Here is a 27,981-nt window from a genome sequence, read left to right on the forward strand (position 1 = left end):
CACTGGAGGTTTTTAAATAGAGATTGGATGGCCATCTGTCAGGGATTCTTTAGCTGTGATTCCTGCATCGCAAGGGCTTGGACTAGATGACCCTTTGGGCCCGCTTACAACTCTACAGTTCTACGATTCTATAAAACCAGCCTCCATCCAATTAGAAAACAGAAGCTGCAGCGAAGGTGAGGTTGTATACTTTGGAGACCAGCTATCATGCCTGTGCAGATGTCAGCACATGCACAGATATCAGCTTCAGCGAACTGGAGATCAAATCAGATAATGTGCTCTGGGTGAGAAACATCCCTCTTCCTCTCTCTGATGTGTAAAGCAATGTAAAAAAGAGACTTGAAACACAAATGGGAAGGGGTGACCTCACTGCATTTCAAGCTGCTAATGTGTACATATCCTGACACCTAGTTTAGTTGTAATAAGTGCACGTGCACAGTTTGGAGAATGTGGAAATAATTTCTCTCTCTCCCTTTTTCATAAAACTGGAACCCAGGGCATGCCACTGAAACCATTTGGCAGGAGATTTGACCATAGGCAAAGAGGAAGCGGTAACTTTGTGCAGTATGCAATTTGTGACATTAATCCACATTGCCCCAGATAAAAGTGGATGGTGCGCTACTAAGTATTACCCAGAAGTAAATGGGCCTAAGTTATTCGTAGAGGGCAATTCTGTCCGTGGCTGCTGGTCACAATGGCTGCTTGAAGCATCAAGTGAGGCAGTGTGCTGCTGAAGACCGTGGCCGTGTGCCACTGCTAGGATTACAACTGCTTGTAGGCTTCCCAGAGTTATCTAGTTGGCCATTGTGGGAAATATGATGCTGGATTAGATGGGCTTTTGATCTTACCCAGCGGAGCTCTGCTGGAGCCATACTTGCATAGATGGAACAGCACCTCAATGATCACAGGGTCCTGTCTTGTCCCTGCACACCAGTTACAATCTTCATCCACTGTGGTTTGCAATGTAAGTTAACACTCTGACATAACTTACAATTACCTTGCAAACCAAAATCTGATTGAAGAAGTGGGGGTGGGGAGGCAGTATTAGCATAACTGTAGCTACCCTTTTATTTATAGGTACCACAATCACCCTATTCTTAGGTAATTGCACGGCTCTTCATTTCAACCCAGACACCTTCAGCTTACTCACACACATTACTCACACAGTAGCTTTTATTCTCTTACGGCATAAGTCTTACGCACATCCTAATGAAGCCCAAGTAACTGTGGATTTCTTCTTCTTCATTTGTAAAGCATTTCTGCTCTGCGTTCTCTCTGCAGCCAGACAGGGCGAAAATGTCACTGTGGATGAATGAATGTAAACTTCCCCTTAGGTCTCGCTCTACCCAGCCTGTAAGACCAATGGAGCAGGAAACAATACATATTAAGACAAGAAAGGTGGCTGGGAGAGTAGGGATCGGTTGCTGGATACTTGCTGGGTTAAGACTTTTGAGAAACGCTTCACTTGTCCCCTCCTGCGCAAATATCTCAGGCTCGATCATAGGGGTTGACTTTGAAAGAGACATCACTTATCAGAGCAGAGATTCCCTGGAGGGAGTGACGGGTGCTCTTCAGCTGGCAGAAGACCAAACTGAGCTCACGTGGCTAAGTGTTTTGTAGCTAGCCAGACTGGGGTGGAAGAGGGCCGTGCTGTGGCTTGAGTGGATTTGAAAATGACTGAACTGAAGCGGAAGGCGATTTTTTGCCCAAGGATGCCAGAGAATTGTGACTGGGCTGAGAAGAAGGGTCAACTCAGAGGGAGCAATAAGGCAATCCCCTTTCGAGTTATGCAGGTGGGAAGGCTGTAGCTCAGTGGTAGAGCATCTGCTTTGAATGCAGAAGGTCCCAGTTTCAACCCCTGGTGTCTCAAAGTAAGGCTGGGGAGATTTCTACCTGCTATTTCTACCTGCTAGTTATGTAAGGTTTCCTGGGAGAGACACTGCCAGTCAGGGCAGATAGTACTGAGCTAGATGAACCAATGGTTTGACTCAGTAGGAGGCAGAATTCTAAGCTTAAGACATTCTGGTGCCAGAAGCAGAATGTTCAAGCAGTATTCTTCGCTCTCCTCCTTTCCATGGTGGTAAACATTTAATGCTATCTCAATCGAGGTGGCTGCCCTGTGGTTCTCCCTGGCCCATTGACTGTTCTAGCTGGGGCTGATGGGAGTTAGCATCTAGCGGGCCACCCCTGAACTCGGTAACTGATCAGCTGCTGCCCCTTCATGGGTGTCACCAAAATCTGAAGCATGATCTAGGCTGCCCTGCCCTGCCTAATGATCAGTAGGGAGTCAGTCCTAGAGATGGGGCAAAAGGTTTGGCTGTGCTGCACTCAACTGCCCTCTTGGGAGGGACACCGAAGCAGAAGAAGAGGACAGGCTTGGCATTTACCGCCTTGCGATGAATGGAAGAATGGTTTGGGGCTGAGTCTTGGAAGAAAAGGGAGAGCTGTCATAGGATCTGCATGCAATGCAGATGCTCTACCAGTCAGCTATGCTCACAACAAGAGTTATGTAAGCATTACACCTTTGTTGTAGCCTAAGAATTAACATGTGTCTGCCCCTATCCCTTTCACTGTGGATTGTCAGCAAAATGAAATATAGCCACCTAATGAAAGGGGATCCTATAAAGACGGACAGATGGATGCTGACAACTCCTTTGCTTCTGCCAGTTGTATCCTGGAGATGTATTTACAGTCCCCCCACCTCAATGCGCTAACAGTGTTCCCTATGATGCCCTGATTCAGAAGCGGGTGGCTGATGGCGTTCCCTTATTTATCCCCCGCTCTTGCTATTTGGGACCGGGTCGCTCTGGGTATGTTCCACTGTGCGCTCCAACAGATGTAACCCAAGAACGCATTGCTGTGATTTCATGGAGGCATCTTCATGCCAGAGCCTCTTTGACTCACAGAAGGATAGCGGCGTGTGACAAGGCAGAGGGAGAGGGGAGTAAAAAGGAGCAGAGGAGGGTAGGAGGGACTGTTTCTTCCTGGATGGACTGAGCCCTCAGCCAAACAAGCAAGGAGCAGAGCAAAAGGGTGTGTCTGTTTGTCTAACTGTCTCCTTGCGACCGAGTTCATGTGATGCCCCCTTATTTTGTGTCCTGCCATGTGCTCCGCCAGCAACCCACTGTGACTTGCCCCATCCCAAATTTAATCACAGCTGTCTTTCTCCTCCAGTCTCCTCTCTAAAAGTGATGCGAAAGGTTCTCTCTGTACCCAATGTACTGTCTTTGGGTTCGAAAGCCAAACCAGAGACCGGCGTTTGGGCTAATTGGTATTTTGGGTTTTGCTTTTGCAGAGCCTTCCAGTTAAGACAATGAGGTGCAGGGCTAAGTCAGGTCGGGGTGTGGGGATCGGTCACTTGGATAGGTAAGGTGGGTCACACTTGGGTTACGAGACGTTTGCTGGGGTTTTCCGAGTTGCCCATAGGCCCCACGCCGTCTAGCAGTTCCGAATTGGGCACAGTATGGGGGGTATCCCCATGGTGATGCTTCTCCTTGAGGTGGGCCCTCTCCCGGATAGCGGCAGGGGCAGGGGAGGGCGGCGGGGTGTATGGGCAGGTGGTAATGTGAATGTACTGCCCTGTCTCCTCGCACTCTGTCTCGCGGTGGTAGAAATAGCTGAAGTTGGAGACAATGACAGGCACCGGGAGGGAGATGGTGAGCACTCCAGCGATGGCACACAGGGAGCCTACAATTTTGCCACCTACAGTCTCAGGGTACATGTCGCCGTACCCCACGGTCGTCATGCTGACCACAGCCCACCAGAAGGCAGCAGGGATGCTGGTGAAGCTTGTGCCTTCGTGGTCAGCTTCGGCGAAGTAGACAGAGCTGGAGAACAGGATGACTCCGATGAAGAGGAAGAAGATGAGCAAGCCAAGCTCCCTCATGCTGGCCTTGAGTGTCTGTCCTAGGATCTGCAAGCCTTTGGAGTGCCTGGAGAGCTTGAAGATTCTGAAGACCCTCACCAACCGGATGACCCTGAGGATTGCCAAGGACATGGCTGGCTGGCCCACGCCCCGCTGGCGGGCAAACTCTGTGCCGAGGGCTACAAAGTAAGGGATGATGGCCACGAAATCAATCATGTTCATGACGTTCTTGAAGAAGGCGGGCTTACTGGGACAGGCGACGAACCGCACGAGGAGCTCAAAGGAGAACCAGCAGATGCAAATGGTCTCAACAATGAAGAAAGGGTCTTCAGCATGGGACTTTGGTGGTGGCAGGTGATGTACTATGCTGCTGTTCAAACGGTGATGGACCATCTGTGGAAAGCAGGAAGGGGTGGGAGAAAGAGAGAGATGTTAAGGCATGGTTGTGTTAATATGGCTTGTTAAACCTGAAAGAGTTCACAAAACTCTCTATCTGCAGCACAGCGAGAAATCTGGCTGTCATGCTGGACTCAAATATGATGCTTAGTACCAAGCTACACTGCTCATATGGGTTTTTTTCTGATTTTGGTTTTGTTTGAAATTCTTACTCTGTTTCAGCAGAATTATAACAAAAAATATCTGTATAGTACAAAGCATTAGGGTCAAGGGAAAGTGTTTAGTCCACTTCTTCAAAGTAAGATGCAAGGACTTGCATCCCTGGATATATTTTGTGCCATTCTGCCAACCTTTCCCCAAAGACCACTGCATCGCCTCCTTCAACACAGAAAACGGAAACAAAGCCTTCCTGCCTTCTTCACATTTCCCATTAACACAATCACAGCTAAAACACACAATTCACATCACTACCATAGCATTCACACTAGTTCAGTGTTTCCCAACCACTGTTCCGCGGCACACTAGTGTGCCGCGAGATGTTGCCTGGTGTGCCGCGGGAAAAATTAAAAAATTTGAAAGATTTTTTTTTTAAAGTCAAATTTTCGATTGGGGCGCCGTCACTAGATGACCCTTGGGGTTCCCTCCCTCCCTCCCGCTCTGCGCCTCCCTCCTCCTCCTCCGGGGAGGCCCTTCCTGGCTCTCAGCCAAGGCTTGGTGGCTGCCGCTCACTCACTCGCTCGCCCACCCGTCCCTCCATCCCTGCACCCGGCCTCTCCCCCTCCGTCCCCGGCGCGGGGGCTGCTGGGATCCGTAGTCCCCTCGCCCTTGGGCTCCGCGCCCGCGCGGGGTGCGCGAACTACGTTTCCCAGCGTGGCCTGGCGGGCCGGGCATTTTGTTTGAAGCGCTCTTCTCCCGGCCATGGAATGAGCGCAGCGGCGGCGGCCGGGCGGGCAGGGGCTCTTCCGCGCAGACCCCGCGCAGCCTGCCTGCGCCCCCGCGGAGATCGGGCGGCAGGATGGAGCCCGGGGATCCCCGCGGAGGCGGAGCGGCGGAGGCTGCCCCCCAGGTAGGGCTGCGTCGGGGGTTTTTTATTTTTGCAATGCTGCATCCGCGCCGGAGGGGACGCATCGGACCGCGGGGAGACCCCTTGGCGGGCGTGCAAGGCAATGCATGCGTGCAGGCGTTGCATGGAGTGCAGTGCAATGCAATGGCAACGTGGCGCCCTGCATGCATGCATGCAACTTCCACTGGTGCTCTGGACTTGGCAGGTGAGGGGGGTCCCCAGTGGGCGGCAGAGAGAGCCGGGAGGGCGAAGGGGAGCCGGGGGGGAGCAGCGCTCCCCCCGGGCTCGGCTCGGGGAGCAACTTCGGCGTCGTTGCGCCAGGTGTTGGAAGCGGAGGCTGGCGGGGGCCCCTCACCTGCAAAACCTGGTCGCCTCTCATATATTTCGTGCATTGCATTCATCGCCCGCTTTCTCCTCCAAGGAGCTCCCGGGGGCGCGCGTGGTTCTCCCCGTGTTATCCTCGCAACAACAGCCCTGCGAGGTGGGTCAGGCGAGTGGCCCAAGGGAGCACCCAGGGATTGTCCTGGCCAGGTGGGGTGATTTGAACCCTGCTCTCTGCCCGGTCTTCGTCCTCATTTAGCCCCCACATGTGCATGACTGTGCATGACTGAGGTTTTCCCCCCTCGTCTTGGCTATGGTGTGAGTCTGTGCTGTTAATTAAGGGGTTCTGCCTTCGGAGAAGATGAGCCAGCCCTCAAGGAGGTGATTATGTAATTTGCTAGCAAATCATGTCCCTCCCGGCGTGACGCTGCGCGCTGACGTCACGGGGCTGTAATGGTGGTGTGCCTCGAGATTTTTTTCATGAAACAAGTGTGCCTTTGCCCAAAAAAGGTTGGGAAACACTGCACTAGTTCCATACAAGGGCCGTGGCCGGTCCTCCACTCAGGCAGATGGGGCATCTGTCCTTGGTACTACTGAAGGATGCTGATGGGAGTGCCAAGGAAGCTGTATCTTACACTACAGCAGGTGTAGCCAACATTCTGCTCTCCAAAAGTGGTGGACTTCAACACCTATCAACCCCAACCAGCATGGTCAATGGTGAGGGATGATAGGAGTTGCAGGCTAAAGCACCACATTGCCTACCTCTGCCTGACAGGCTGTGCTGTCTGGGAGGCGGCAGCAAGTTCACAGAGCCAGCCTACAAGCATTCACAGTTGTACCACAGCTGCTGCACTACGGTCTATCTTGCTAGTGCCAGGCAAATCCTTCCACATAAGTATTATAGGTGATCTCCTGCTACTTTAAAGCCCTAAATGGCTTAGACCCCAAATATCTGGAAGTCCCCCTTCTTCCAGCACTACTGGGTGTTAAGATCAACAGAGGGGCCTATTTGGTAGTTTCACCACCCTCAGAAGTTCAGGGGTTGGTGGCCCAAGAGGGAGCACTCTTTCATAGCCCCCAAGGTGTGGAATTCCCTCTCCACAGAGGTGCATCTGCCACCTTCCTTGTATAGTTTCCATCATCTGCTGAAGACACACCTCTTTACCTTGCTTTTTGACACCTGAACATGGGTATAGCCAGGATTTATGTTAGCGGGGCAGAACCTCAGTTAGTTTTTTTATTGATTTACTTGATTGGGGGGGGGCAGAGTCCACTCCCTGGCTATGCCCATGTACTCAAATAACAACAACAACAACAACAACAACAACAACAACAACAACAACATTTATACCCCGCCCATCTAGCTGGGTTTCCCCAGCCATTTTTGGCAGCTCCCAACAGAATATTAAAAACACAATAAAACATCAAACATTAAAAACTTCCCTAAACAGAATTGCCTTCAGATGCCTTCTAAAAGTCAGATAGTTGTTTATTTCCTTGACATCTGATGGGAGGGCGTTTCACAGTGCAGGCGCCACTACCGAGAAAGCCCTCTGCCGAGATATATATTGTCATAGATTTGTAGGTGCTAGAGCAGGGGTCAGCAAACTTTTTCAGCAGGGGGCTGGTCCACTGTCCCTCAGACCTTGTGGGGGGTCGGACTATATATATATTTTTTGGGGGGGGATGAATGAATTCGTATGACCCACAAATAACCCAGAGATGCATTTTAAATAAAAGCACACATTCTACTCATGTAAAAACACCACGCAGGCCCCACAAATAACCCAGAGATGCATTATAAATAAAAGCACATATTCTTCTCATGTAAAAACACACTGATTCCCGGACAGATTTAGAAGACGATTGGGCCAGATCCGGCCCCTGGCCTTAGTTTGCCTACCCGTGTGCTAGAGTTTAATTAAGGCTTGGAGTACTAAAACTGGGAAATAGCCAGGCTCATGTGTCTTCAGGATAGATCCATGTATACCACAAGCTTCCAATCCTTTAATTAGCATATGTGCAAGACTAATGAACTTCCTAAACTGTGTATTAGACACCTCGCCAACCCCTTAATTTTAAAAGTGTTAAAAAGTAATAACCCTTGAGATGATTGTCTGGGGTAATGGGTCGTTCACACAAGAAGATCAAAGGAAGTGGGGCCTCTGTTAAAAGAGGCCAGTGCTTAGGTTAGGGAGGAGAGTAGGATGGGATGTGATTTTGGAAGCAAGGGAAGCTGCAGGGCACAGAGCAATGAAGCTGCTGTGGCTAGGGGAGAAGCAGGACTTGCATGGAATGCTGATGCTCTGATGCTCTCTGGCAGGTTCAGGTTGTATAGATGGGTAAATGAAACATATAACATAAAGACACCACAGTCTCTGCTGTGCCTCATTGTCCAAAAGGAAATAGAGACCCTTGTAAGTGTGCTTGAAACTCCCTGGAATCTCAAACTGCTCAGAGATTGAGGGTGGCGTGTAACAATACTTACTACTACTACTAGCCTTCATTGGCACAAGGTGTAACAATATTTTAGGCCCTACTCCGTTATCTTCATCGAAATCCATTTTAACTGTGTTAAATTGTATTTTTGAAATTACTCTTGGACCTCATGATGGCAAGGTAAGAAATCTACTATTGTTGTTCTTTATTATTTTACTTGGAAACCATCCAAAGCTACTTCAGCAGGAGGAGGAAAGCAACAGGCGCAAGCTGACTTTGGACGGCGGCAGCAAAAAAGAGCGACTTTGACCTATAAAAATAGGGAAAGCAGAAAGGAACAAAAGCAGGTGGAATGAAAAATGTGGAGCTAGGTCTAGAACACTAAAAAAACAAAAACCTTTGCTCAGCAGATTTAATAGCTCCCTGCTATCCTGTCTTCTTTTCCTAGTTTAGAAACTACATTCCACTGAATGCTTCATAATCCACCATATCAACACTGGCTAAGTACACATAATATATTTATAGCTCATGACCCCACCCCAAAAGAATCCTGGAAACTGTAGCTTCCCTCACATAGCTGCAATTCACAGCACCCTTATCCAACTACAGTTCCCAGGGCTCTTGAAATGTGTGTGCTTTAAATTAATGGTGTGTATGCAGCAACTGAGAAGTTCTCACTTTTCCCAAAAGACTTCCTCAACTTCCCCCCATATAATTCCTGTTCTGTACATGACACCACTGTTACACAATTTTTGCACCACAGAGAGCAGCTCAGGCTGTGCTTTCACATTGTACTCCATGACATCCTACGCACTCCATCCTGCAGATGACCTCTTCTTGGTTGTTCAGAATAATGGGGAAGCCAGGAACAGAGGTGGGCATGATTCAGAGATTGGTGGGTTACAGGCATTGATTCTTGGCCAGGGGTTTGCAACCTGCGGCTCCGGAGCCGCATGTGGCTCTTTTACACCTTTGCTGCGGCTCCAGGGCGGATACTAGCGAGGGGAGGAGGCGCATTGTGCGCCCCGACACTCCTCACTGTGGCAGACGCTGTACTGGCTGTGACATTGCATGGGGGCGGTGCGTGCGTTAGTCACACACCGTCCCGACGTCACCTTCCCGCCCGCTGTCAGATCGTGGCTCCGGAGATATATTTGTTTTAAATGTCACAATGGTTTTGCGGCTCCCAGTTGTTGTTTTTTCTTCGGAAACTGGTCCAAGTGGCTCTTTTTGTCTTAAAGGTTGCAGACCCCTGTTCTTGGCCATCACTGTGAGGTGCTCATTCATACATGGAGAGAAGGCAGAGTATGGTAGCTAAGAGACTTGGCTGTGAATCAGGAAGGAGGGAAGGGGAAGGGGAATTCTGTTCAGATTTTAATGCAAACCTTTCGTTTAACTGACACCTTCTCATATGCAAACCAAAACACAGCTAGCTTTCGAAATTTGCACTTCTTTGAATTTTGCATTGCACTTCTTCAACCAAATAGTGTGCATATGTTAGTGAAAAGAAATACAAGAATGTTTGCTTAAAGGTGTACATCAGGCAAAATTCAATACAAAAATGTGAATATCAAACAAATGTGGAAGATAGGAAAATGGGAAGCCAGAATGGGCAGATTCATTCTAACTGCAGGTCCCTGGTTGGAATCTTGCTACTGACACAAACCCATAGGCAAGCCATATCCTCAGCCTTTACAACCCCCTCTCTCTGCATCAGCAGTGTGGAAGACAATAACACTGGCATGCCTGGCTTAAAGGGTTGTTGTAAGAATTGTAGCTAGACACACACAGGAAGCACTTTGAACACTTACAAGTTGTATACTGGTGTTAAATATTATTTTATTAGTGTTCACCCTGAATGCTTCAATTGAATTAAGTTGAATGGACAGCACATTTTGTTCTGAATGGATGGTATTTTGTTTCTAATGCTTTGGAATTGAAAAGCAATGCAGTATCCAGAAAGGGTACATTCCTTTACTGATATGCATATACAAGAAAATGAGAAAGATGGAAGAGCTATTTATTTTTATCCTTTATAAGTTGGCAAGTGAGTTCTGTTAAGCAACTTAGGTCTCCTGTTCTGTTTCCACAGCTGGCCATTTCCCATCCTCACTGGAAACAAGCAATTTGAGGGAATCAAAGCAATTTTTGAGGGAACCTGTGAAGAACAGATGAAAGTTCTGGGTACGTTTAGCTCAGTGAAGAGAAAATTCTGGCTGTGTCACTATTCCTTTAAAACACGTTCAGAACACCCACCCCAACAGTTTGTTAAGAGTTGCTGGGAATTGTAATTCTGTGAAGCGCAAACTACAGTACCCAGAATTGGGGGGGGGGGGCATGAATGTACTTTGAATGTGTTTTAAAGATATAGTCTGTATGTAGCCACAGGGTAACTGTCTTCAAATATCTGAAGAGCTGTCAGACAGCAGATGGGAACAAATTTGTGGAAACTGCAAAGAAGCAGATTTTGGCTAAGCATTAGTAGAACATTCCTCATGGTAAGAGCTGTTTGACAGTGGGACAAACTGCCTCTGGAAATGGTGAGATCTGCTTTACTGGAGGCATTTAAGCAGAAGATAAATAGCTGCATCTTACAATGTAAATCCTGAACTGAGCATGGGACTAGTGTAGATGGCCTAGATGGTCCCATCTAAAACTTTATGATTTAGACCCTTTCTGAAACTCTATGATTCTGTGACTTGGGCTGCATACACACTATACATTTCAAGCACATGGCTTCTCTCAAAGAAACCTGGGAGCTGTAGCTTATTTAGATTGCTGGGAATTGCAGCACTGTGAGGGGTAAATTACAGTTCCCATGATCCTTTGTGGGAGCAAGTAATCTACTTTGGGGGATTCTTTGGGGGAAACCACATGGATCCACAGTGGGGTAGGGAGAGAAGGGTCATATCAAAATGTATATATTGCCCATTGGGAGCAGGGACACACACCAGCTTAGCCTATATATTCTCAGGGAGAATCAAAGCTGTTTCTAAAGTCTGGAGAAAAGCCGAATGTCAAGGTCAAACACCCCTCCCAACTCTGTCCTCTGGTCAGCTCTAATTTCCTGGCTCGCTAATTTTGACTCCTGTTCACTATGTAAGAAGGACTTGTTTGCTTTGCAAGCAAGTGAGGTGTGTAGTGGGTTAACGGGAATTCTGTCTCAGATCTGTTCGGACTCAGAATAGCCCCTGGACTAGGTCAGTCTGTCTGATGCCCATGTGTAGAGAGCATACTTAAGAGCTGCATTCAATGTCAGGCATACGCAGAGCATGTTTTAATGAACATGACTGCCATGCGTCCATTCATTTCAATTGGCCTCCCCTGAATAGAACTTAGTTGCTTCACACTGGCTTAGATGCAAACAAGGCTTCTTTACATTTGTGGCGGAGAGAACCCCGACAGTCTCCAGAGAAATCCTGCATTTTCCACGCAACCTGTGTCAGTTCCTTAGTGCCTACTGTTCTCCGGACAGCTCAGAGTGGAATCAGTTCAGCTGTCAAGCAATCTCTAATCCAGCTATTGGAAGGCCTCAGATTTACTTCACTCTGGTCTACAGAGGGAACTGCATCATTTGCCTTTAGAGACCACTCTCTAAAACCCATAGCACATCCTACATACTAATAGCAAAAATATTCTCCAAGCTAGATCCTTATCCATCCGAAACAGCACCACCTCCATGCAAGAGGGAGACATCAACCAGTTTAGGGCATCTCAGCAGTTTGCAAAAGTACAAAAAACCTTTTGGAGGAAATCCTAAAGGTGGAGAGAGAAAGCCCAGTTACAGCTTAATCAGTGGCATGCGGTGAAATTTTTTTTAGGGGAACAGTTAGGGCCAGAGGTACCAGTTTGAGAGGGCGATGAGCAGGGTAATGTTGCACATGTGATGTCCCAACATTCTGACATCATGCGCATGAGGTTCCTGGGCTTTGGGAAGGAGGCACCAGTGTGTTGGAGGGCAGGGGGTATACGCAGCTAATACTTGGGAGGCTTGGCGATAGCCTGGTACTGTCCCAATTCTCACCATTTTTGGTCCAACAGGAAATTAATTAAGTGACAGAAGCATCCTACCCACATTTGCCCTGGAGGAAACAGGACTGAAGTTGCCTTTGTTCTGCAATTTTATTATCCATTCTGACTCTTTAGAAGGCACAGGCTTTAGGCTTAAATAAAACAAATAATCTGTGCTAGGCCTCATGTAGAGGATCAAATCCTGCTGCCATTATGAGATTACGCAGACATATTGATCCTACTGATTTCCAGTGATTCAAACTGCAGATGTGTAGCTTGTTACTCCACCAGGGGAGTTCCACTGTATTTAGCCTCTCCTTGATTGCAATGCACATATTTCTATACTAACCAGAGTGCAGAAATTGTGTACAGTATTTCTGGGCCTGATTTAAGGTGCTCACCCTAGTGTTTAAAACTCTGGGTGACTTAGGTCCCAAATATCTGAATGAACGCCTCCTTCCCTACAGACGCTCTCAGAGGTTAAGATCAACAGAGGTGCATCACACACATTAATTTTACAGCTTTTGTGGTGTGCTGAATTCATGGGAGGGGTGAAGTGATGTACTTGAAAGGTATGGTGTGCATGCAGCAATTTGATGTCATTTAAATGGTGCCATAGTGGGCTGCCTCACCCTTTCTGAATTGTAGGGCTGGTCTAGTTTGCCCTATAATCACACCAGCAAGCTGAATGCTGGTTCCCTTCATGCCTGAGGTGAGCTGCCTGCACTTAAAAAACATTTATTTTAAACAGCCATATAATATTGATCCTTCACCTTAAAAAGCAAACTAATGAAAACAGTTGAAAACTCCTCTGGGAACTAGGGATAGGGATTTTTCAGAGCTTATTATGTGACAGAGAAAAGTCTGTTGAGTATTGAATGCTAAGGGCGTCCTCGAACTGGCCTCAGAGTACTTAAGGCATTAAATATTGTCTTCCTAGGCTCTTGACGGTTTAAGTCAATAGTTACAACATGAAAAGGGTAATTCACAAAGCTCCTTCCAGATCTGGAAAAAGGGTACTTCAGCCAAGGTGAGAGAAGGGTGAAACTAAAGGCGCTTCCAGACTGTCAGCATTTTGGGATGAGATTCAATTGCATTTCAGCACATTCAGATTCAGCGATTAAAGTTGAATTACAGATAGGTAGCCGTGTTGGTCTGCCATAGTCAAAATAAAAAATTCCTTCCAGTAGCACCTTAAAGACCAACTAAGTTAGTTCTTGGTATGAGCTTTCGTGTGCATGCACACTTCTTCAGATACCTGAAGAATCTGAAGAAGTGTGCATGCACACGAAAGCTCATACCAAGAACTAACTTAGTTGGTCTTTAAGGTGCTACTGGAAGGAATTTTTTATTTTAAAGTTGAATTGCAGCTCTTGCGCAACAAAACCCCTTCCTCTTCCCCCCAAAACAGGCTTTTTGCAGGAAGAAAAGTGATAAGGAGAAAGTGGGATAACATTTGCTTGTTGCAATGTTGCCTAACCTCTCCACAGACAAAACTGAATGAATGCTCAATAAATAGCTGACATCACGTCATCCCCTAACACAAACTTTCTGCAAACAAATCAGGATGAAGGCTTGATTAAACAGGTCATCTAGGAAGCAACTTTAGCCTCAAACATATGGAGGTTCTTCACATTTCAGAGGTCATCATGGCCTCACGAGAAAAGAGGGGAAATAAACTAAGGAAACTTCCAGATTGTCACCATTTTCAGGTAGTATTCAATCACATTCAGGTAAATTCAGGTTGCGAAATTATAGTTGATTGGGAAGTCTTGTGCAGCAAACCTGTTTCCTCAAGAGACTGGACTTTTTGTGATAAGGGTAGTGATGGGGGAATGCACTGGAAATTGTGGGGCAACAGTGGCTTTGACACAGTATCATCTAACTTCCCTGTAAACAAATCAGAATGAATGCTCAATAAATAGCCAACTTTCTCTAATCTGACTGCAAACAAATCAGGATGAATGTTCAATAAACAATTAACCAAACTGCAATCCAAACTGAGGCCACTGGCACAAGCCTCATCATGGCACAAAATCAGAGAAGCAAGGGGTGCAACAGAGGAATGTACACACTGTACACAGAAAGCACATTGAAAGCACATTACTTCCACCCAAGAATCCTGGGAACTGTAGTTTGTTAAGGGTGGTTGGAATTATTATTATTATTATTATTATTATTATTATTATTATTATATTTACATCCCACCTTTTCTCTTGACTGGGACTCAAGGCAACCTACAGATAAAGTAGAAACAGCTAAAACATTGGGGGGGGGACCATCATTAAAAAGAATTAAACATTAATAGAATTAAAACTATACATATGATCCATTAAAATTAGTAGTTCTGTGAGGGGATAAACTACAGTTCCCAAGATTTATTGGTGGGTCATGTGCTTTAAATGTATGGTGTGTACATAGCCATAGAACTGAAACAAAAATCAAATTGAGCAGAATTTTCAATTCCAGATCCCCAACCTCAACATTTGAGTTTTAGGGATGCTTTTAAATGTTAATCACACACCAGTAAATGTTACGGTAATTGCACTGGTTTTAGGTATGAGCTTGCTAAATTTACTATGCCCTTATTTTCGTTTGAGTGGCTCAAAACAACTGTTTTGGTCCTGCTCAGGTTCACCTTAACAACTAAATATACATTGCTCTTCAGTTAGCTATGTGTATATATGTGTATATTAGGGGTGTGGGAAACTCCTACTCAAGGGAACTAGCTTGGCGCAGCAATAACTGTGCCTTAGTTTAACCCCCGCCAGCTGCCATCAGGGCATTACATAAAACAGCTCTGCTGAATATAGTTCCAAGTAATTAGCCTGTGGTGTTGATGGCTTTCTAGACAGTGGTGGTGACCAAAATAAGACAACAAACGCCACAGATATGTCAGCTTCTCAGTTTCCGAGGGGATGGGGGGGTGGGCTTAAGACTGTGAAAGGAATATCTTGTGAGTGACCTGTATAAGGGTTAACTGTGTCTTGTGCAAGGAAAACAGCCACCTCCAGACTCTGTGTGCCCCTTCAGGAGGAGTCCCACAATGGGCACACAGAGAGCCCTATATTAAATTTGCAGGAGAGGGCTTTGGTTCAAGCAGTTATGAAACACCACTTTTTAAGTATAACTTAAACCTTGTGTCCCCAGCTCAAGCTACTTACGATACATTTTGCATAGCTGATCCCATACTACATAAAACAGTAACAGAAGTCTTCTGGAACTTAACACACTTTAAGATATCGCACTCTCACACACTTTCCCCCTGTCAATAATAGGAAAAGCCTTGCGGATGTTTTTAAAAGTTTATCACGATTTTATATTTGTTCTAAACCTATTCCCCTTTCCAAATGGCCTGTAATTGATACATTTTTCTATACTGTATTACACTGTGACTAAATCAGTAAGAAATTGCTACTCCGTTTTTTAAACAGGTTGCATAAATATGAGCTAGTTACTTGTGTTCAGTCTTATCTATTATTCATGTTGTTGTGAACCTAAAATGGAGGAGGGGAAGGAGCCACAAATGCTGCCCTGAGCTCCTTGGAGCAACCGGTTTGGTTGTGCTGGGTTCAGAGCCTTGGGGGCACTGCAACATTGATGTGGAATGGAAGGCAAGAGGAGTGGAGGCGTTGAATTTTGGCATCGCTGAAATCTGAGACCCCAAGGTCCACCACTGCTTGGAGGAAGGGTATGTGGAAACATAATAAATATATACGAAGTAAAAATGATCTTATGAGATAGGGCTACTCTAAAAGAGACTGGGCTGGATCCAGACTAAGTTAGTAGCACTTTAGTTTTATTGAAAACATCGGGAAGCTTGTTGTGTCCAATGCCCCACTGATTTCAGTGGAACAGAGATGGGCAACCTGCAACTCTCTTGATGTTGCTGGACTCCAACTCCCATCAACCCTATGCTGATGGGAGCTGGAATCCAACATCTGGCAGGCCACAGGCTCCCCATCACTAGACTCAAGCTTGACTAGCATAGTCCGGATCAACCCCAGTTATTCACCTGGGTAAATGTCTCTGGGTTTCCTGCAGCTCAATTCCCAAGGGACTGTGGTCGTATTCTGATTTTCCAAACCCACATACAAACAGGTCAATGTGTTCTTACAAGCAATCACACAAACAGTCTCAACCCCCACAACTCACCTAAACCCCTGCTCTGTTTTTTCCACCACACCAGGCACTGTAGAAGCCTGTTTTTTTATCCCCCAGTTCAGTCCATAAACCCAGAAGAACCCCAACCCTGAGCCCCCCAGTTTAGACAGCTGCTCTACCAACCCCCCCCCCATGGTCTGGCACTTGATATCCTTTAACTGGGGATGCCAGGATGGGTTGTGGGACACGCTGCATGAAAAGCATGTGCTCTACCACCAGGATCCAGTCCCTCCCTGCATAAGTCAGGGGATGGACAGGGCCCTCTGAGTTACCAGATGCATATATGTGTGTGATGAGCATCTCTCAACACTCAGTTTGTTCATTTCCTTGAAATTCAGATCTTTAAATTGCCCAAGATCAGCATGTGACTCCAAAACCCTTGATTGTTTGCACATGTAATACTTAAATTGTTGAGCTGGGGTTCTCTTTTTGCATCTGCCATATCTGTCATTTGTATTTTCTCTACACCTACACAAAATAGAATGTGCATTTTTAAAGAAGTCTGTCTTCCACTTTCTACCAAAGTTTATACACAGAGTAGACCCATTGAAAGTAATGGTCCTAAGTTAGGGACATGTCCATTAAGTTTAATGGGTATACTCCCAACAACATCCCAGTATGTACACTAATAATACAAAAGGCTCAAAAGTGATTTTAGTGTCATGTGCAAAACTACTTCAATTTAGCTATTCTTTCCATCCTGTTCATATAAGGTGCTGTATTGTAAACACACTGAGTTGTATTCAAGTAAGTATCCTACTCAGAGTACGTCCAGTGAAATTAATGAAACTAACTTAAAAAGGTAAAGGTAAAGGACCCCTGACAGGTCCAGTCGCGAACGACTCTGGGGTTGCAGCGCTCATCTCGCTTTACTGGCCGAGGGAGCTGACGTTTGTCCGCAGACGGTTTTTCCAGGTCATGTGGCCAGCATGACTAAGCCGCTTCTGGCGAAACCAGAGCAGTGCATGGAAATGCTGTTTACCTTCCCACCAGAGGGAGCTGGGACCGAACAACGGCAACTCACCCCGTCATGGGAATTCGAACCACCGACCTGATCGGCAAGCCTTAGGCTCAGTGGTTTAGACTACAGCGCCATCCGCGTCCCTGAAACTAACTTAGTCATGCCCATTAGTTTAAATGGGTCTGCTCCGAGATTGACTAAAGTTGGATGCAACCCATTTACCTGGAGAATTAAGCCCCACAGAACTGAGTGGGGCTAACTTCCAAGTTGACACAATAGCATTGCGCTGCATGAGCGATATCTACCTTCTGTGAAATGTGTCTGTTCAACCTGCAGTTCATCCTGTAGTAAAGTAAGTGGTCACGTGATTGCTCACGATGCAACTCAGTTACAGCTTACCCCACATTTAAAATGCCACTGAAACCTTTGAAAGAGGTTGGTGTTATTGACACACGCAAGGCATGACAACCACGTTCAAAGCACATTCTTTGCCTTGAATAATTGTGGGCACCATAGGTTACCCCTCAGAGTCACAATTCCCAGCAACTCTTAACAAACAGCCATGCCCAGAATTCTTTCATGGAAAGAATGTGCTATGGATGGATGTGCTTTAAAGGTATTATAGTGTGTACATAGCCTTTAGTCACATCCAAACTGTGCATTTAAAGCATGTTGCTCCCCACAGAGAATCCTGAGAACTGTGATTTGTTAAAGGTGCCAGGAATTGTAGCTCTCCGAGGGGTAAACTAATGTATGGTGTGAATACATTTGTGTTAAAGTACACAGCAATATAAGAAAGATGGGGAGCAGAGGAAAGAAAAGGAGTGAGAAAGATAGGGAAAAGTGAACATACATAGGAGACTAGAATGCATATCTGCTTTTATTTTATTTATTTTATTTATTATAATCTTTTTTCTTTCTCTTTCTCTTTATTTTATTTTCTGTAAAGTAGGTGTATGTAGTAAGTTTTGCAATGTGTGGTGTATATATTGTATTGTTGTGTAAGTTAATGTTGATTATTTAATAAATATTTTTCTGATAAAAAAATAGAATGCATATCTGTTATTCTGCTTGGATATGAATAAGGTGTAAGGGATGGATACATTGGCTGGGTTCACACCTTTACATGCTGTTTTATCATGGTTTTTTTGTTGTTGTTTTTTTTACTTGATCTTATTGCAGTTGTGAAGCAGGTCATAGTCAATAAAAGGAAACATAGAACACAAAGGAAGCCAGCCACCTTATACCAAGTCTGACCACTGGTTCATCCAGTTCAGCAATGGCCTGGTTCATACAACACGGTAAGTTAAACTATCACTTGCTGGGACTGTGCAACTGTGTGGGCTCTTGGAGAGGAGCTCTTAGCTGCTTTGCGTCTTCCTAGACCTTTTTAATGCCGCACTCAGCTAAGGCAAGGTTTGCCGTTGCATGTCATTCAAACCAGGACTTGGGGTTGAGCTCTCTCCTCACCAGTGTTCAAAATTCCCCTGGTGCCAGGCACATTCTGCAACTGGCGCGGGTCCAGTTGTGACCACGTGGAGATCTCTGAATACCAGGTTGGCAACCGACATCTCCATCTGGCTGACCCCTCCAGTTTTCTTAAGCAGGTAAGCAAAAAGGTAAAGGTAAAGGAACCCTGACCATTAGGTCCAATCATGACCGACTCTGGGGTTGCGGTGCTCATCTTGCTTTATTGGCCAAGGGAGCCGGTGTACATGTGGCCAGCATGAATAAGCCGCTTCTGGAGAACCAGAGCAGTGCACGGAAACGCCATTTACCTTCCCGCCGGAGTGGTACCTATTTATCTACTTGCACTTTGACGTGCTTTCAAACTGCTAGGTTGGCAGGAGCAGGGACCAAGCAACGGCAGCTCACCCCGTCACGGGGATTCGAACCGCCGACCTTCTGATTAGCAAGTCCTAGGCTCAGTGGTTTAACCCACAGCGCCACCCGCGTCCCTAGGTAAGCAAAAGAGCTTATTTATTGCAGTTATATGCCACCTTTTTCTCCAAAGAGTACACGGTTCACCCCCCTCCTCAGTTATTCCCTACAATGACCTTGTGAGGTAGGTTAAGTGGCTTGTCCTTCCACAAGACGCCTCAAACACCTATCCAGACATTCATTAATTTCTAGGTTAGATTTTCCTTTGAAATCCATGAGGACTAGAAACAAATGGGTGTGGAGATGTTCAGGATTTTGCTTAAAGGTTTTAATCATAGCTGCTGTCTCAGAAGAGAAAGCAAAAATTTGTGTTGGTAATTGAAATGACTGCTTACTTCCATTAAAAAGAGTCAAAACCTCACCTCGCTGAAATATGGAATTGTTAACTGTAATCAGTTCTCAATTAATCACTTCAAAGCAAGAACACTTATGTAGCAAAAACTTTTCATCCAGGCAGAAGGGGAAGAAAAACCCTTCCGAGCTGCATTATGCACCAGGTATCTCATCTCCATGGCTAAATAAACTTTTGTCATTTGCAAACGATTGGCTCAGCTACCATATATAGCTGGTGACCACCAGCATTTTAGCATCTGAGGGGGCTGGTATCAGCAACAGAATATTCTCTAACATTGCAGCTGCTCTGCAAGGGATCTGAAAAGTCAGTTTGACTAGGCACTTCAGGACTGATGGAGAAAGCAGAGGTGGGGTGCTGGCTAATCAGACAGATTATAAATAATAATAATTTTTAATAAAAAAAAATTTAATAATAAAGACCAAGAGGTGGGGGAGTTAAACATAGGAAGCAGAGAGGAAGGGTGAATGAAAGAAGAGATCATAGGAACATAGGAAACTGCCTTATATGAAGTCTGACTATTGGTCCATCTAGCTCAGTATTGTTTTTTGATGCCTGGCAATGGCTCTCTGGCATTTTATCCCCTAGTCCTATGTGGAGATGCTAGGGATTGAACCTGCAACCTAAAGCAGATGTGAAACTACCACTAAACTATGGGCCTTCATGCGAAGAAAAAAATAAGTTTGCTGAGAAGGAGGGACCTGAAAGAAGTATAGATGGAGAAGACTGGAGCCTGAGAGAAAGGTGCAAGGAGGGGGGTGCAGCAGAGAAAGGGGAGATGACAAGGAGAAGTGTAGCTAGAGACTAACTGTCCACAGGCTCCAGGGACAGAGGAGGCTGGGGGCTGCTGAACCATGGGGGCAAGATGAGGAAGAAGGTCCCTTTCAGTACAATCCTATGCAAGTATATTCAAAAGGAAGCCCCGCTAAGTTCAGTGGGGCATACTACCTACAAAGGCTGCAACCCTATATAGCACAATTACCTGGGAGCAAGTTCCACTGCACTTAACGGGCCTTGCTTCCGAGTAGACATGCATAGCATCGCAGTGTTAGTGCCCCATTACACCCATCCGCCAATTTTGACGACTCCTTCCTTGCAAGGGGGTTGGGGGAAATGTACAAAACACCAAGCTTTATTGTGAAACTCCCCAAATTTAGGTTCCAGAATTTAAAAAGGGCCCAGAGAGAACAGGTTGCTCTGAAAGAAGAAAATGGTTTCTCTTTGCAAAATGTTATTGGAAAGCGGCATTAGGATGCAGGTGTTTCTATTGGTGATGTAGATGCTTCCCTGCTTGCACCGAAACAGGTATCAGGTAAGGGAGGGTGTCTGTGTGATGCAGTCCATGATGTGGAGGGGCAGTGGGGGCTCTGCATGGCAGTGTGCCCCATAGGGATTCCCCTCTTGGCCTCAGAAGCCAGGTCCTTTTGGCCTTTAAAGCTAGAAACATCACATCAATTATCTCCTGCTGCCTCCCCTCATCCTGCTGCTGTCAGGATCCCTTGATAGTGAACACAGCACCAGGGGTGTTAATCCAGCCCACCTGCTCATGCCCCCTCCCACCCCCCCACCAGCCGCTGCTGCAGAGCCAGCAGCAGGTTAACGCCAGTCACACCAGCAGGAAGGCAGGCGCCAGAGAAATCTTGCTGGACAGCCAATTAGGGTGCCTAGGCTATCTCTGAGAGGATGGGGATTTGCAAGGTATGAGCAGAAAGTTTTTAGGAACGATGCACAGTGGTTATAAAGAGGATGGAGGTGGACAAATTAGTCAGATGCAGGCTGTGTACACGCTCCCATTTACTCTGTATCCAGTGTGCTCCCACCAATTATTTGGGAAGTGGTGTGCACAATGTCAGCCACAATCCATATCTATCCTGTCATTTCTTATGAAATACTGCATATAGATATGTTCCCCCCCCCAAAAAAAAGAACCCCAAACTAAATTTGATCTGCATTGAGAAAAAGAACAACCTGGCTGCATTTTAAGCTGGTAACTTACATATGGCTGTTGTGTTGTCATTTTTTAGTTGAAAAGGGAAAAAAATCATTGGTACTATCAGTTGCATCCAGACTCAGTTAGCTGTACTTGGGTCCCATTAAAATCAGTGGGACAAGTTAGTTACAAAGTCCCATAGATTTCACTGGGAATTAAACTTTCAGTACAACTAATTGTTGTAAACTTCCCCAAGTGATGTGTGAACACTAGAAGGCTGAGGTATAAATCCTTATGCAAATTAATCAATAAATGCTTCCAACCACAGCAACGACAGTTCGGTGTTAGTTTTCATCACTGAACAGAGTCTTATGTTTTGAAATAAGTCATCTTCTGCCTGATCACGTGAAGGAATTTGCTTAGATCAATTGAAGGACCAGAACTACCAGACACATGACTGAAAAAGAGCACACTCCATTTGAGAAATTCATTTGCTGTGTTGTGCAATGTTCCAACAAGAAAACAAGAAGAGCCTAAGTTAGGAAAGAGGAACCTATGGCCCTCCAGATACTGCCAGATTCTACCTCCCATCAGCCCCAAGCAAGCATGGGCAATGGTCAATGGTGATGGGAGTTGTAGTCTTAGAACATCTGGAGGGCCACAGATGCCACACCCTTGATGTAAATACAGATAACTCTAAGTCAACCTTCTTCAGTTAAATCTAACTAAATGGTCACGGCTCCCTCTCCCACATGCTGCCATACAGCTGAGTCCACCACATTCATCAAGGCTAATAGGTCTAATCCCCCTGCAAAGTTAAACACCCACCACACATACACCCTATTTCAATTCCTGCAGAGAAATACGACAGCTGGGAGCCAGAACTCCAGAGCCCTCTTGGAAAGTGTCTAGTGGTTTAGAGTAAACTAACTGTGGGACACAAATGTGTGTAACTATGACGACCTTTAGCAAATCATCTCAACTTTGACAGTGGACATTTTTGCCGGGATAAATACTGTAATAGGGGGGAAAGGAAACTTAACTCTTTCTCAGCCCAATGTTTTCCTGCCACAACTTCCCAGTTTTATCTGCCCACTAATTTCCTGCTGTGATTTCTCTCTGCCAAATACTCCTGCAGAGTTTTGAGTGCATGTTTCTGAAGGTCTAAGACGTTTGAAATGGCTCTCTAGAAAGGAGGTTAAATGGGTTGAGAGAGAGTGGAAATCAGGACTCTTGCATCCCATCCCTATCACTTAACTTTTGTACAGCTACAAATTACACAGGCACACTTGAACTTATTTTTTGGTCTCAGTGCTGGAGTGGTGATGGGAGGGCCTAGGTAGAAACATCTAGGTGAAGAGACTGTAAGGGAGAATTGACAAGGAGAGGAAGAGTTAAGCATCCACTTCCTGTCCACCATACTTGCTTGCAAACATCTCCCATCTTCATATTAATGATAAAGGGACAAATACAGGATTGGGAACTCCATGATATGCAGTCTTAGGGGAGGGAAAATAAATTTATCACATCCATACCATACAATTAAAGTACTCTTATGCCACATTAACAGTCATGGTTTCCCCCCAAATATCCAGGTGAACTGTAGCTGGGAACTGTAGCTCTGTGATGGTGAATTATTCCCGTCATTATTTGGGGGATGCCGTGACTGTTAAAGTGCTTTAAGAATGTGGATGTGACCAGAGAAGAGAGAGAGGAAAAAGAGATCAGAAACAGGACTCAGCTATCTCTGGTACTTCCGTGTAAAATATTATGTTATGGCCAAGCTCTCTAGTCAGCGGTTATTTCTAATAAGCTAAGATATTTTGCTGCCTGATAGGGAAAGCAGCAATTGGTGTTCTTCAGCTCAAGGTGAAGTGCCCAAAGCCAGTGAAGGTATATTGGTATTTGAGGCACAAAATCCTAGAAGCACACTCTTCCTGGGTGGCAAAAATACAACAGAGATAATGAAATAATAATTTATATGATGCCCTTTCATGATGCCCCAAATCACTTGCCTGAGGTGGCTGCTTCACTCTACCTCAAAGCATAAACTGCTGAGCTCTGTTTGAAAGCCATATCTTCCAACCTGGAATCTCTTAGTCCCTAGCACATAGGTTATGCTTGCTCACTGATGGGGGAAATGCATTCTACACAAGTTTTAGAGATAAGCCTTGGCTCAACATAGTCCCTCCCTATTCCCAGGATGATGGAATCTCTCTGTTCTTTCTAAGTCCCCTGATCTAATCATACCACACAGGAATCTTACTAGCCACTGTTATGGAATTACTCACTCCAAAGCCCTGTAGCACCCAGCTTTCATCCACCACTGCAGTTCTTTTCTTTTGCAGGTTTCCTTAAGAACCACTTAAAGATCCTACCACATGGATCCTATTTTTCTGACCAGTTTCACACTGGCATTCTTGATGTCCAGGTCTAAGGCCCCACCTGCACTATAAATGTAAAGCAATATCATAGACTTTAAACAGCAATGGGTCGTCTTTGTCCCTGCCAGCCCCAAATCCTGGGTTCTGTAATTTGCTAAGGGTGCTGAGAATTGTCAGGAGACTCCTATTTCCTTTACAGAGCTACAATTCTCGGAGTTCCTTGGAGAAATGGATTGTTAAACCACACTGGGAACTAAAGCTTTCTGAGGGGCATAGGGAATCTTCCAACAATTATCAGTACTCTTAACAAATGACACTTCCCAGGATTCTTTTGGGAAAGCCATGGCTATTTAAAGCAATAGGCTTCAAATGCACAGTGCAGATGGGACCTATATCCAAATCAGACAATATGTACTGAGTTACATTCAGTACAATGTATTTGTTGCTTTACATTCCACCAAGGTCAAAGCAGATCCAGTGGTCATGGAAGATGAACAGGACATAGTCTAGTAAAGAGTGAAAACAGTGTGTCCATTCCACAGCATCAGAAGATTGATTATAACCACCCGGCAGTGACTGGGGGTTAGAAATATCACAGATGGTGTAGGCACTGGAGATGGCAACATGATCTGGGGCTTCTGAAGGTTTGCAGTTTGGGGCTGTAGACTAGAAAAGGCATCTTTTCATAACATTAAACCTCCAAGTGTGAATTCATGCAAATGTTTCTCCCACTGCTACAGGATTGTTCCCAACAGAGACACATGTGTAGGTGGGACATCGGAAGGGTCCAAGGTATGGTGAGGCTGTGGGCCCATCAACATTAATCACCATATGTATTGGAATGGGACCCTTCCCACTATCTTTTTCTACATGTATTTGTGGCTAGATGGTGGCAACCAAAGCTGTATGAATCCACCTTTACTACCCTTCTCAAAGGTGTTCAGGTTGCCTCTAAAATAAAAAGATAAAATGCTAATAATATGAAAGCATAGCATGCAGGGTTGTGCAATGTATTTCATTGCTAAGACATTGTTCCACAATTCCAGGATGTCATAGCCTCACAGGAGATATACTTACCAATCCATAATATTACAGCTTGTGATTTATCCCTATTTCTGCTAAAGGTAAAGGGACCCCTGACCATTAGGTCCAGTCGTGGCCGACTCTGGGGTTGCGGCGCTCATCTCGCTCTATAGGCCGAGGGAGCCGGCGTACAGTCATGTGGCTAGCATGACTAACCCGCTTATGGCGAACCAGAGCAGCGCACAGAAACGCCGTTTACCTTCCCACCAGAGCGGTACCTATTTATCTACTTGCACTTTGACGTGCTTTCGAACTGCTAGGTTGGAAGGAGCAGGGACCGAGCAACAGGAGCTCACCCCATCACAGGGATTCGAACCGCCAACCTTCAGATCGGCAAGTCCTAGGCTCTGTGGTTTAACCCGCATCCCTTTCTGCTACTTTCATCTAATTGATGGCCCTGAGAGGTTCTAATATGAACCTATATCTCTGAGGAATAGTAGGGGATGGAGAAGAGAATGCTGAAGTTCTTCCCCAAAAAATCACTTATTTGACTCATCAGTAGTTTTTTGAATTGCCTCCTGTTTCTTCCAATACTAGACAGCAGCCCCCAATATTCACAGCTGGTCATATGCGACTCCCACTAAATTGCTTCTGCAATTATAGGTAAGAAACATTTTATTTGGGGAATTATATTATGTGATGTTGGGGCCAAGATAGAGCCTTGGGGGTTCATAGACTGAAGACTTGCCCATATCCCTATCACTCTTTACAAGGAGACATCCTAAATCTCAGGTTTCCAAGTAAAGGTAATGTGGTAAATGGGAAATAAAAAGAAGGGTTTAAAAAAATAAAATATGAAAGTCACATTTGACATTTTTCATATGTCAAATTCAATATTTGCCATCAATTGATTCTCCCTTTCTTCTGCCTGTGAAAAAATACCCTCATATTTTAGTGGAACTACTATCTTGTTGGTAGTGGTGGTAAATGATTATTTCCAAATCTCAGTGGTGAAGCAGGACTCATATGAGAGTTGTATAAAATGTGGAAACTTTGGAGAGGGCTTAGTTATAATCTGACAATTTTGAGGGATAGGAAATAAGAATACCTTTTAATGCTGCTGGCTCTAGGATGTTGGGCTCAGGAATGGCACCTTCAGTGCCCGTCCCACTGGGAGAGAACTCTCTGATACCTGACCTTCTTGGATACTCTGTGCAAATTGGAAATGGTAGCATTGCTAGGGTGGTGGGCCCTCTGCTGGACTTGGAGCCCTGGCAAATGCCCAATATTGCCACCCTCTGGACCTCACCCTGATTTGGAACCTACTAAAAATGTTATGGCAGTGCCACTAAGAGAAGACAAACGTTGGAAAAAAGATCAATGTGAAGCTAGTCACTCACCGGCAACGTCATGTCCCTCTCATCTCGAAACTCAGGAAGGGTCTCCAGGCAGAAGATCACAATAGAGATGAGGATGACCATCACTGATATTATTGCGATGATGCGAGCAGCCTGGGAACTCTCTGGATGCTCAAAGAGCAGCCACACTTGCTTGAGAAACTCCCTATCAGGCATGGGCTGCTCTTCTTCCTTAATGAAGCCCTCATCATCGCGGAATTTGCTGAGTGCCTCCTCCCCTAGCTGGTAGAACTTGAGTTCCTCCAGGAAAACATCAATGGGGATGTTGGCTGGTCGTCGGAGCCGCCCTCCCGACTGGTAATAATACAAGATGGAGTCAAAGCAGGGCCGGTTTCGGTCAAAGAAGTATTCACCACGCAGTGGGTCGTAGTATCGCACGCGGCGTCGCGGGTCACCTAGTAGGGTGTCGGGGAACCTGAGCAAGGTCTTCATTTGGGTCTCGAAGCGTAGGCCCGAAACATTTATCACCACCCGCTCACAGCAGTCCTTGTGCCGACACCCCCCGCCGTTGGCAATGGGTTCATTGTCCACTGCTGTTGGTGGCAATAGCTTCTCCATGGCAGGTTTGCAGCTACAGTGATCCTAGCATGAGGTCAGGAGCCATGAGCTGGACTTCACCCTGATGCCCTCTCCCTCTCCAGAGAATGGTTTCTGGCTGTTCAGCTATTCTGTACACTTCCCAATATCAGTTCACTCACGCCGTTATCTGAATCTCAGATGGCATCTTCTCTCTCTTACTTTCCTGCTGTTCTAGCTCCCTTTCCTTTCCTTTCCTTTCCTTTCACTGATCCACTCCTTACTTCAAGCATATCTGACCTCGCTTCTGGCTTGATTCTCTCTCTCTCTTTCTCATTTGCTTATTACCCCTTCCCTACTTCACACCATCTCTTTCCTTTCTTGGCATGAACTTGTTTTCGTAATGCCAGTCTCCTGCCACTGACACCCACGTGCCACCTCCCTTACTCTTCCCCTCTTGCTCCACTGCATTCAAGCTTCCTCTGGTTTTCTCTCTGCAAAGGGGTTAGACCCGCAATCTAGATCCCCCTCCCCACTGCCCTTCTCTATGTCCCCTTTCTGAGAACACCCCTGCCTTCTAGTGCCAGCGTCCAAGGTTTCTGCCTGTAAACACTTTCCTCAGACCTAGAGGTATCAGGTTGCCCAGGACGGTACAGACTCTTGGCCCCCTTGCCAAAAAAACCAGCACCGCCCCCATCCCCAGCAGTACACTGATCAGAGGAGGGGAGAGCTAAAAATAACTGGAATGGCGGTGACATAGGGGCAGGCAGAGTGCCCGGGGCAGAGAAGGGGGTGGGCAGGGCACCTTCAAGATGGTAGGGAGGCCTGCCAGCCAGAACTCTTGTGCTGTCTAGAAAGAAGGAGTGGTGCTTCTGCCAGAACACCTGGGTCTCTGAGAACAGAGCAGGGTCTCGTGAGCTAGGCTGAAGGCTCAAGGGTTGTTGTGAGGTTTGGATCAGCAGCCAAGGAGACGCCACACTAAATCATATTTAGTGCCCCAGGCTTCTATGACAGCTAAACTAGCTCTATCCTCGCTTGCCAGTAATCACGCTCAAAGAAAATGCAGACACACCAACACAGGGCTGGCCGGCCCTACCATAAGCCTGAGTGAGGCAGCTGCCACAGGTGGCTGAGAGTCATGATAGGGCAACAAAGTTATATTTAATTATTAATGTCTTTTTACTGCACAGGGTGTGG

The 27,981-nt window shown here is 45.9% G+C and overlaps 1 protein-coding gene across 1 annotated transcript; it reads right to left on the reverse strand.

Moving 5' to 3' along the window:
• Positions 1-1,047: 1,047 nt before the first annotated feature.
• KCNA7 (potassium voltage-gated channel subfamily A member 7) lies at positions 1,048-27,507 on the reverse strand. The gene is made up of 2 exons (XM_083469978.1): positions 26,251-27,507; positions 1,048-4,258 (listed from the first exon to the last, which is right to left on the reverse strand). Exons 1-2 carry the CDS (start codon positions 26,824-26,826, stop codon positions 3,377-3,379), a joined length of 1,458 nt encoding a protein of 485 aa, XP_083326104.1. The 5' UTR covers positions 26,827-27,507; the 3' UTR covers positions 1,048-3,376.
• Between the last annotated feature and the right edge of the window lie 474 nt (positions 27,508-27,981).

Source organism: Podarcis liolepis (genome assembly GCF_965112155.1).
Source record: "Podarcis liolepis genome assembly, chromosome: 13".
In the NCBI taxonomy this organism is placed as follows: Eukaryota; Metazoa; Chordata; class Lepidosauria; order Squamata; family Lacertidae; genus Podarcis; species Podarcis liolepis.